Here is a 12,282-nt window from a genome sequence, read left to right as displayed (position 1 = left end):
TTTTATTTGTACTGACCGGCCTCTGTTCTACTTTTCAGATTTGATTCTGCTGTGGAAGCTGTTCCTAATAAAGTATAAACATGAATTAAAATAGAGCATCTGAGTTTTATTGCAACAAACAGAGTCCACATTGGTGCAGATCTCCCTGCTTGACACAATGGCAAACAGATACATAATAAACTTCAGATGAGGTACTCGTACACTCAGACGTCCCTCACAAACATCTCCTATTCTCACCTTTGGTATGTGTCCTTAAACACACCGTGCTTTGTCTGTAGTCTCACAACCCTACATCTGAATTCCACGACTTTGTATCTGATAACACTGGTTAGGAAGCTTAAGGCTAAATTCAACAACTCCTCCGAAACCTTTCGCTGTGATCCAGCACTTCAACACTTTCTTACAGGAACAATAGATGACTGAAGGTCTCAGGAAGGTACAGTAAAGCATGTGAATACATTTTTAAAGCAACACTTTGCAACACGTTGCTCCAATTTTCACAGGTTTTAGTTAAAGATCAAAGATTTGTTTCATGCATAAAGGTCAAAACCTTTGTTAGTGAACACTTATTCTTTTCCAAGATTATCCATCCACCTGACAGGTGTGGCATATCAAGATGCAGATTAGGGAGCACCATTACTACACAGGTGTGTCATGGGATGGTCACAATAACAGGCCACAACACAATCCCACAGATGCCACAAGTTCTGAGGGGACATGTCACTGGAATGCTAATTGCAGGATTGTCCATCAGAGCAGTTGCCTGTGAACTTCTTGTGCATTTCACAACCATAAGCAGTTTCCAATGGTGTTTCCCTGAATTTGGCAGTACATCCAACCAGCCTCACAATCGCACCAAGTTGTTTACAGTGATGGACTGTAGTCAGCTCAAGACCCTGGTGAGGATGATGAGCTTGAAGATAAGCTTCCTTGAGATGGTTTCTGAAAGTTTATGCAGGAAGTATTTGGTTGTGCAAACCAATTATTGCATCAGCAATCTGGATAGCTGCTCTCAGAGGATCTTGCAGGTAAAGACGCTGGATGGTGAGGTCCTGAGCTGATGTGGTTACACGTGGTTGTTGGTAGTAAAGCCGGTTGGATGTACTGTCAAATTAATGAAAACGACACTGGAAATGGCTCATGGTCGTGAATGAACATCCAGTTCACAGACAAACACACCGCATCCCTTACTTTCAGATGCATTTTTTTTTATCCATCACCCAAAAAAAATCATTACCTACAAAAACATTGCACACTTGCATAATGAAAATGCCTCTTTCCGCTGGAGTTACCTAGGCTATCTGATTGTCATCACTCCTCCCTGTCTTTCATTTGGCAACCCAGCTGCATGAAGGGGCGGAGCTGTCCTCCCTCTCTGTCTCCACGTCCTCCTCCTCTTCATCATCATCATCCTGAATATTACTGTCTGACCTGTTGAAAGTATCTGAGCTGTCTAAGTTATGAAATGAGTCTATGCGCCCCATTCCTCTGTCTTGTCGCGGCTGTGTCCCGTCGCCACATTTTCTCCACAGATTCTTGGTCAAACGTCTCTAAAGGCTCTGACGGATGTGAAAAATGCAGAAAATCAAACCTGTTTTGAGAATGTTTATGACAGCCTCAGTGTGCAAACATGATCGACACAACATGAGGTCGCATGTGCAACAATTTCAGATGAAAAAAACAGATTCAGTGCACAAAGGCCTTTTATTGTGACTATCCCAAGACACACCTGTGTAGTGATCATGCTGTTCAATCAGCCACACCCGTCTGGCAGATGGATTATCTTGGAAAAGCAAAAGTCTTCACTAACATGGATTTTAACCAATTTGCAACCAAAGCTTGAGAGAAATACATCATCTGAGTGAATAAAAAAAGTCTTAGATCTTTAACTAAAACCTGTGGAAAATGGGAGCCAAAACAAAACTGCTGCTTTTAAATTTTTGTTCAGTGTATATTTGCTGTTGAATTGTGCCATTAATTGAGCCACACAATCGCCCAGGCAGCAAAGAAGTGTTAATTTCATTGACGAGAACTATGACGAAAACTTTTCATGTCTCACATTAGTTCATTTGTTGTGTAAAAGTTTTTGAGAGCACAAATAGAGATGTTGAGCTCTTTAAATAATGATCAGTAAGTGTGTGCTGGTAATCAGCCCTTAAACTCTTAAACCTTTCAAACACTGCTGGAGAAATGACAGTTTGTATGTGTGCTGAAATTATTTGTATTTGCAGAAAAAAAAATGTGTAAATGAAATTTTTATACAACTGTATAAAACTGTCATCTTGATTCTGATCTCTGAAACATGAATCAGCCTCACTGACACTAACTGAGACTTGGATTATACTGCACAAGTTGTGTCAGAGATTGTAAACAGATGTTTTGATATAGTTTTGTTATTAAAAGTGGTCCCTCATGACTTCAACTCCTCAAGAATTTTCTCCATTCTTTGGATTCTTCATTCACCATGGAGGCATGAGAGGAAAACAAAGTTTTGTTTTTTTAACATTTCAGCGTCACACCAGTGAGTTATTGAATTAAAAGTAAATGTCTGGGGGCTGAAGTATTCCTTTAATACTGTTCAGAAGGCAAAAGGGGTCCAATCTGGTGTTTGCAAGGTGTACCTAATAAAGTGGCCAGTGAGTTTATCCAATCTGTCTTTGTATCACTTCACTTCTTTCTATATTTGCTGCATATTTTTTCTCTTCGCTTCTCTCGTAGTGCCAGGCTGCATCTCATCACTGTGCCTTCTGCCTACAGGCTGCCCCTCACACACACACACACACACACACACACACACACGCACGCACGCACGCACAATGGGAGTCATGACTCAGGCTCCTTGGCACTCCAGTTCCTGACCGCATCAGCACAGTAGAGCCAAGTCTTTGTACTGTAGACCCTCACATGTGCACATATGCCTGCATCTCCGATATGTAACCTATAGTTTCTAAGAACATGGACACACAAATCCTAAGAAAGAAATTAAAAAATATATATGTATACATTAATTATAAGAAAATTATCATTATTGAAACATTGTACTTATTATACTCATGTACCTGGACATTAAAATGCGTCTTATGAACTGAAATACTCTGAAAAAGGACCAAGCTCTAGGATGATTACTTTACTCTTGATAATAATGCGCATTTTACTTGTAATATTTACATACTTTTACTTAAAGGTCCAGTGTGTAGGATTTAGGGCGATAAAATGGCAGAAATATGATGTAATATAATAAGTATGTTTTCTTTATCACGTGTATAATCACCTGAAAATAAGACTGGTTGTGTTTTCATTATCTTAGAATGAGCCGATTATATCTACATATAGAGCAGGTACAGATATCGCTATGTTCATCACCATGTTTCTACAGTAGCCCAGAATGGACAAACCAGAAACTGGCTCTAGAGAGGGACATTAACATTAGCAGCCCCTCTGTGACAAGGAAAACACTGTGGGAACCGCCCATTGGTCCGACAGCCCATTATTCCGACAACCCATTGTTCCGACCATATTAAACCCATTGTTCCGAAGTCCCGTTGTTCTGAAATCATCATGATGCCCTGTGGTTAAGGTCTGGTTAGGTTTAGGCACAAAAACCACTTGGTTAGGGTCAGGAAAAGATCATGGTGTGGGTTAAAATGAAAAAGAAAGTGACAAACACATATCGGAACAATGGGATGTCGGACTAATGGGCTGTCGGACCAATTATGAATATATATTTTTTGGCTTTTTCTTTTCAAAATCCAGTGCTTGGGCTGTGACTTGCGGTGTCAGACACCGACAAACAAAGCCGCCCTTTCACATCAGCGTGATATGTAGTCAGTCGCCGTTTGGTTTAACGTCGCTCAGCGGCATCAGCAGGAAACAGAGCGGGACAAGAAAGAAAATTAAGGGGATGAAATTCTGAGTGGGGCGGGCAGGCGGGGCAATGGATGGGTTCGCACCCCATAAGATTATGAAGCCAAACTCCGTTCTTTTTTCCTACAACCAACCACGTGCGTTAGGAAAAAACGACGTCAATTTGCAGTGGTGTTCCGATGTAGTGCTTTTATTTTGAAAGAGACTGTATGCAAACTGTAAATTTCAAAATTTTGAAAACAGACAATGACTATAACAGGCAGAACTTGACACATCGTCCCGGAACGTCAGCAACCAACACACCCAGGGCACCTTGCACGTCGTATGTGGATGTGGAAAGTCCATGACCAAACGTCGATATGTGACGAGGCCGGAGTGAGGATGTGTTGGGTCCATTTGCTCAGGTCTATTCCCGGTAAAAACCTCCTGAACAATGAACACTGAGGGCATTCTAACCAGGAGAAGTTTAAGCTAGTTACAATCTGCCATCCTCAACACTAGAAGCCACTAAATCCTCCTAAATTTTACATGCTGGACCTTTAAAGTTGCATAACTGGTGCTGAGCCTAGCATTATCCCATTGAAGTCATCGTGGTGTCCACCTGCCGTCCATTTCCATGCTCCTTTTAGCTCCGTCTTGGCCTCCACCAGCTCTTGAGAAAATATTTGGCTGCTCAGTGTTACACTTTCTTCACCAGCTTGTTTTTACCTGTGTCTGTCTGCAGTGAGGTGCAGGGCAGGTTGTGCACAGAGGGGTAATCAGAGGTTGTTTGCTGAAAACAGCAGCCGCCTGCTGTTAGAAATAAGGTTTATATAGTTGGTGTGACTGAACCTTACAGTACACGTGCTGTGCAGCCAAAACATTGAGCTAAAATATGATGGAGAGCTTAGTTAAGCTGCAGAGTTAGTGTCAATTTGTGTGTGTTTGTCACCACCTATTACACAGATTACCCTGATTTGTTGATTATTTTTTAATGTAAAAATATTGATTAAAGCAGGGTTAGAGTAACAACTGAAAAACGGATTTGTTTTATTTCCCACTCTGGTAATGCTACTGTTATATAAGTAAAGACCTGAATACCTTTGCAGCACAGAAACAACATGCACATGACATTATATAACGAGGGCAGTAAATAAACCAGCAAATAGAAAAACAGTCCTGTAGTTGTAGCACATAACCTTTTCTCACTGAGAGTCTGGTGCAGTGCAGAAGAGAGCAACTCATAAACAGAGCAGTGACTAACACACACAGGCAGAAACACAACACCGAACTCTCCCGGCAAAACTTGACGCTGTCCCCTAATGATGACATCATCCCTGTATGCTGGCCTAAAGGTCGCTGATGTCCGGAAGCCGGCCCTGGGCACAAAAATGGCTCACTTCCTCACATGGCTGCACAGTGACACCCACCCACACACACACACAGCGAGGGACACATACATATACAGGAAAAACTGTGCGCACACACACACACACACTCACAGGGATGGATACACACACATACACACAGACAAACACACACTTGTCCGGTGTCGTAATTGAGTGGCAGAATCTTGCCTGAAGACAGCAGACTTCATTCCAGACTTCTTCCCCAAAACACTCCCTCATTAGATCCACTGCCTGTCTGCACGGCGAGCTGTAACACAAACGTCTCTCAGCCAGTCCAAAAAAAAAAATGGACCACTTTGTCTGGCTGTTTGGGTTTTAATGGAGTCATGAAGATGGAAATCATTTTTAAAATTTGAGTTTTTGCATTCACCTCAAACCTTTTTAGGAATTAATCTAACTACAGAGCAGGAATCTCTGTCGCTGTGTCCTTTACGTATCTCGAGAACCACTCATCCAATGTACCTCACACTTGGTAGGTGGATTTCTGGGGACCAAAGGATGTGCTGCGTTAAATTTGGTGCAATTTGGACACGCGACATGTCCAGTGATAATAAACTTTGATAATAAGCTATGTGCAGCAGCATATCTCACAGAAACAGCACCACTGCCACTGAAACTCAAAATTAGCAAGTTTGCCAGGCTAACTTAAAACACTTGACTGTTAGTAAACAGTGTGACCTTTTTTGGTGGGCGGGGCTTAGCTGGAGGTAAAACAATTCTTCACAGACATTAGCAAGCGCTAGCTAGCAAGTTTTGTTGGCTTGTTTTAGACAATGGAGGAAGATGATGTGAGCAGTGGATTCGGGAGTACTCCATCCGAGTGTGGGAGCGCACTCTGACACAAACTGGAGTGTTCATAAATTGGGAGCTCTGTGTGAATGTACCGTTGGGTTATCCAGAGCAGCGCACTCTCAGAGTGGCAGAGCGCACTCTGGACACTCTGTCTGTGGAGACGGAGCAGCAGAGCGCCGAGCAGAGTGAATGTGTGATTAACTTAACCGTTGGTTCATTCATGTAGAAATATAACACTCCGTTTCTTCCACCAACAGGGCTCTCATTTTAGTGTAGAGCGTCAGACTGAATTTACCAACGCACCATGTCAGGTCACTCACTCTCAGAGTTGGGTATAACGCGTTACAAAGTAACAAAGTAACGCGTTAGAGTACTTTGATAACTTTTTGCAGTAACGAGTAACCTAACGCGTTAGTTTGTTGTTTGAGTAATCAAATCCTCTAGTACATTTTCAAACAAGACATCAGTTACTTCCGTTACATTTAGAACGCTAGTCCTTCAGCTCCGAAACAACAACGGCTGTCGTTTGGTTCTAATAATGGAGATAACGTTAAACCTATCAGTCTGAAAGAAGCCACAGAGCTTGTGGCTCGCTACGTGGTCGGAGAAATGCTGCCGTTGTCTACGGTGGAGTCTAAATAGGTGGAGTAGGACTCGCTGACAGACATATTTCAGACTCAGGACTTGCATTATGCCTGGTACACGCTACACGCTGGTACTCACCAATTATCCCCGGGCATCTTTCACGGCATGTGTGATGTCATCGGGTTATTCTTGTCCTATTTTTATTACTTTTAATATTATTTGAGTCACTGTGTGTGTTCATGTGCCAGCCGACATGTTGTTGTAGTCACCTAAAAGCGTCAGCAGATGGCAGGAGCTACATTTGAAGCGCCACATGTAAACTGTCAAGCTACTGTATCGTCCACAGGAAGTTCTGACAAATGTTTCAGAATAAAAGCCTATTTAGAAAATGGAGGGATTCTCTAGCCGAGGTTATAAGGGGCTTTTAATTTGAAACAAGTGTTGGGTTTGAAATGACGGTGCGATATGTTAACTTTATGAAGACAACAGGAGCGGATAAAAAGTAAATATATCAACACACAGAGGGATTAATAAATAACGACTGTCTATAATGTAGTCTGTTTCAAATGAAGCTGGGAGCCTCTGCAGTTGTGGTGAGTAAAAGCCCCGCCACTATTTGTTAATGTTATTAACGTTACTTTATGTCCGACCGTGAGGATGTACCATTGTTTGCTAGCTTGATGCTAATGACAGTAACGTTAACTCAGCGGGTTGACAAAGTGCCTCTGCTGTTTCACACCATCATTTCCCCCTTTTACTCTGTGTGGTAACATCCCTATAGGAAATATTAAAAACGATGGGGTGTTGTTTTCATACAGTTGTCTACGGCAGCAGATCGTTGTGTGTTTCTACTGGTCAAAGTGACGGCTGTGATGGGAGAATTGGATCTCAGTGAAGGGCAAGTGGTCCATAACTTTAATTTTGGAGACAAAAAAATGTAGGCTTAGCGCCCTGTGGTCCATTGGCCAATAGGAAATGTAGAATACTCAAAAGTACTTTAAAAGTGCTTGAGTTACTTTTCTCAGGGAGTAACGTTGGAAGTACTTTTAAAGTAATTGAGTTACTTTACTCGGGGAGTAACGTTGGAAGTACTTTTAAAGTAATTGAGTTACTTTTCTCAGGGAGTAACGTTGGAAGTACTTTTAAAGTAACTGAGTTACTTACTACAGGGAGTAACGCAGTAAAGTAACTGGTTACTTTTTAAAAAAGTAATGCAGTAACGTACTTTGATTACTTTTAAAGTAACCCTTACCCAACACTGCTCACTCTCCGGGACCGCCAGTGTTACTTGAATAAGTAAACACTGACCAACGGGACCAGACTGGCCGACCCGTATGCTCTCACTCAGTGGATGGATGATGTCACAGGAAGCCAATCTTACAAAGGAGGACCACACTTGTTTGTTTTGCTATGGAAGCTAACATTAGCTAATGTGCTAAAAAGTTAGCGTTCCAGAGAAATCCAATCTTCCTCTTAATCCCTCTCCAGTTTCTGATGAGGTGGACATGATAACCCTTAATACACATAACCTTATTCATCCCTACAACAGGAAATACTTTTTCCCTAACCTGATATGAAGTGTGCGCTGCACATGTGAGCATTTTTGATGATGGCCTCCGTCCAGTCCTTTGGTCTTATCGATTTTAGGTTTGTCTGGATACACACCGTTTAAGGTGTGTTAAGACAGAAAGCATATCTGTTCAGCCTGTTGACTCCTCCTGAACAGCCCCCCAATTTTCTGAAGCATAAAATGAAGCACTTGAGAAACTGCTGCTTGTGCTCAGCAACCACACTCACACCTTGACGTTGCCCAACACTTCTATTTGTTGCTGTTAAGCAGAAGCAGAAGATTGCCAGGGAGGTGGGGGTTAAGTGTCTTGCCTGAGGCTGCTGCCATCTACTGTAACTCAATGAGTCCAGGTTATGGCCCAGTTGTGCAAAGAGCCTCTGGGTCCTGAACCGCTGAGCAGCAAAGCCCTGCGAGGAGCAGCTGCATGCTCGGCACAAAACATACAGTAAATAAGACAGTGAGGGAAAACTCACCTGAAGAAGGTGACGAAGAACTGCACCAGGTCCATGATGCTGTTATGCTGAGAGAAGGCAATCTGTTGGAGAAGGGAGAGACCACAGAGGGTTAGAAAATATATACAGTTAATACATAATGCACATTTTAAAATCTGTGGTCCAAAAATAAATTTAAAAAAAACGCAGCACAGAAACTAAAAGAGGGCCTTGAGTATTTTCTTATGCTGCAAAGGATTATTTTACATCAGTAATGTTTAAACCCAGTGGTCCTATGCTTAATTATGACCAGGAGAGACAGTTTAAATGTAGATTTTCTACTCATACTGTAACTTTTTATTTTCATTTCTGCACATGGATTCACCTTAAACATGAAAGAGCCTAGCGTGACGTCTTCAAAAGTGGCAAATCCTCACATTTAAAATGTTTGGCATATAGGCTTCAGTTATTGGTTATCTTCTGTGTATCTGTGTGCATGAATGCGTGTTTGTGGTCTATTTTATCTTCCTTTCAATTTCTATCATCACCCACATACAGAAACAAAATCATTTCCTGGGTCCGGACCTTTGAATCCACCCACTCCACCAAGTTAGAGTTGGTTGAATCATCTGGCATTGTGACATGAAACAGCCGTTTCTTGGTTAAATTAAAAAACAAAACAACAATCAATTAATGTTGTGGTGAGACTCAATGAGCCAATCAGAGCTATGGGTGAGACTAATGCCATTGTGAAGCTACTGTCAAGCCAAGTGCCAGAACCAATGAGCAGGAATAACAATGGTGAGCGCCATAGACAAGACAGACACTGGTATTGAGGCTGTTCTAAATCGACGTGTCTTCTCAAGATTGCCTCGACATGATAGTTTGTTTTTACTTTGCTCTGCTCCACTCTTAAAAGCCCTGCAAAACAAGCATGTTGGCATTTGCTTAAAAGCGAGAGCCATGAAAACTGTCTAAATGGCATGTAATCTGTCAGCCAGCAGCAGCAACCGTGATTGTAAACTGACAAAACAAACAGCAATGTCAGTCTCTAGAATAAAAGCCATGGTAGTTTTCCTGGTTGGCAAAGTATTGCCTGCATGGACAATGTTGTTCACAATGTCACTTTATGTAAGCCTGAATGACCAACCTGGTCTCACTCTGAAGTCGTTGAATACCGGAGCATGGACAGTGAGTTCTGGTGTCAAACACAGACAAAAAAAAGCCGTCCTTTCACATCAGCATGATATGTAGCCGGTCGCCATGATTGTTTACTGGTGTCCGGCTGTGTCGGGGGAAACGCCGCGGGACAACAACATAAGTTAAGGGGGTGGAAGTCTGAGTAGGGTGGTTGGAAGTGGTGGTGGATGGGTCCAACAACCACCGCCTTTCACCCAGAAGGCCTGTGTTTGCTGCCTGTATGATTACAAGCCAAACCCTGTACTTTTTTTCCCATTGTTGAAGGAAAAGACATCCATTTGAGATGCTGTCCCAATGTAGTGTGTTGATCTTGAAGGAGACTGTATGCAAACTGTACAAATGGAAGTCCAACCATTCATTTTCAACCGCTTATCTGAAGTCGGGTCGCAGGAACAGCGGGACGAGCAAAGCATTCGAGATGTCCCTCTCCCCAGCAACCCTTTCCAGCTCCCCATTGGGGATCCCGAGGTGTTCCCAGGCCAGACAAGCAGTGCTCAATTTATGAAATTAGAAGTAGGGGAACACTTTGGGCCTCTGAGAGAGCAGTGTTCCCCCACTCCCAAAAGTGGGGGAACACTTTTTTAAGCGGCACCCGAGCCACCTCACTGCGTGACTCCGAATGGAATGGTTGTGACATCTAGTGTTGTCACGGTACCAAAATTGGGACCCACGGTATGATACCAGTGAAAGTATCACTGTTCTGAGTAGTATCATGATACCACAGCAAAAATGAGGCAGATGTTCCTTTTGTCATTTATAAAAAGATAAATCACTTTTCTATAATACATCAATGATATTTCAATGGAATAAATTACTTATTGACTTATTTATACTTCAAAAACAGCATCAATAAGTGATTAACATAGAGGGGATCAAAATAAAATAAATAAATAGAATAAAAATCAAACAGCCACCCTCCTCCCCTGACAAGTAAAGAACAGTCCCTTCATAAGTAAAGAACAGTCCCTTCATAAGTAAAGAACAGTCCCTTCATAAGTAAAGAACAGTCCCTAAAGTGCGGTGAGGTTTGTGGATGGTTACCTGCCACAAAGAGAGAAATGTGAACGGCTCGTTTCTCCTCTGACATGCCACATACCTGTGTACTGCCACGGCTCGGCTGTCCAGGTACTTCTGGGCAGTCATGACACCAATGAAAGAGGAAAGCAGGCTACTGGACCTGGAGTCGGACTTCTCTGTCGCCGGTAAGCCGTTATCTTGCACCACGGAGCCACCGTAGGCTATTTGACCGCCATATTCCTGTCTGTGACCCCCGTTCAACCCACAACCAGCAGGATTTGCCTTTCGTTTCTGCTGCTGGTTGAAATCTGTACTGGCACAGTGAGCTGAATGATTTATTTTGCTTGCACAAAACTATTTTTAATTGCAAATGCGAGTAAAATGCTCGCACGTAGAGCTCTGTGGAAAACAAGTCACTGCCGACAAGTAAAAAGAAATAAATAATAACTTTCACTGCTCAAAGATACTCACATGTCTGGAACATCTACAGCAGCATACTGAGTGCCAGGTGGCCAGCGCGCACCGTTATTGGACAGCGCATGGACACTCACCCTCTTGCAATTGGACTCTGAACTTATCCCACAGTAATGGTACGTGAGGCACTGTAGTACTACAGTACTCCACCCTGCAACACTAGTGACATCAGCCAATACTGTATGTAGTTTTTAGATGTGAAAAGTTCTGGACCCATGCAAATTAGTTCCGGAACGCACCAGGGCCTTTTCTGAAAAGATCCTGGTGTGCGTTCCAGTACGTTCCGGCTCTAATTAAGCACTGCAGACAAGATATGTAATACCTCCAGCGTGGGTCTGCCCCAGGGCCTCCTACAGTGCACTTTGAAAACACACAATGCATGTAACAAGGTGTAGTTGATACTGCATCTCAGAACGTCAACAATCAACGCACCCAGAGTACCTTGCACGTCATACTGTATGTCGATGTGGAAAGTCCATGACCAAGATCTTATGAATCTCCCTTGACTTGGTTGTGTTTGTACATACCATATGATCATGGTGACATATGTCGCTCGCAGACTCCGCCTACGCTGTGCACCATAGGCGTACGCCAGCGTGCTTATGATGCCGATCCATTCGTGTAAATACATTGGTCTGTAGTGACTGGTAAGGAGAAGTCGAATCCCCCCTTCCCCACAGAGATCGGTTAGACTGGATACAATGTCGGAGATGGAAACTGAGTGATGCAAGTTGACGATTCTGTCTGATGTCAAGCAACCAAAATCATATATCAACATAATATGACACGTACATAAAGTTAGACAAGCAAACCTTAAGTTCAGTCCGACCTAAATAACCAATCTGTCATCTTTTTTGAATATTCATTATCGGTCTGACAAATAGAATGAATCACAGTGTCACCACGACCTCTCAGTTCATGTTCTTAATCATGTTCTTCCATCTGCTTCCACACACCACAA

At 42.7% G+C, this 12,282-nt stretch overlaps 1 protein-coding gene across 3 annotated transcripts in view; it reads right to left on the bottom strand.

Annotated features, from left to right (window-relative positions):
* The window catches only part of atrnl1a (attractin-like 1a), a 439,798-nt gene that overhangs the window by 189,078 nt on the left and 238,438 nt on the right, over positions 1-12,282 (bottom strand). For all 3 annotated transcript variants that reach the window (XM_049600221.1, XM_049600219.1, XM_049600220.1), the window contains one exon: positions 8,673-8,734. In XM_049600221.1, coding sequence (XP_049456178.1) covers positions 8,673-8,734 — 62 coding nt within the window. The remainder of the gene's footprint in view (positions 1-8,672; positions 8,735-12,282) is intronic.

Source organism: Epinephelus fuscoguttatus, linkage group LG16, assembly GCF_011397635.1.
Source record: "Epinephelus fuscoguttatus linkage group LG16, E.fuscoguttatus.final_Chr_v1".
Taxonomy (NCBI): domain Eukaryota; kingdom Metazoa; phylum Chordata; class Actinopteri; order Perciformes; family Serranidae; genus Epinephelus; species Epinephelus fuscoguttatus.
The sequence above is the reverse complement of the archived record's forward strand: the minus strand, read 5'-3'. Positions and strand labels throughout refer to the sequence as shown.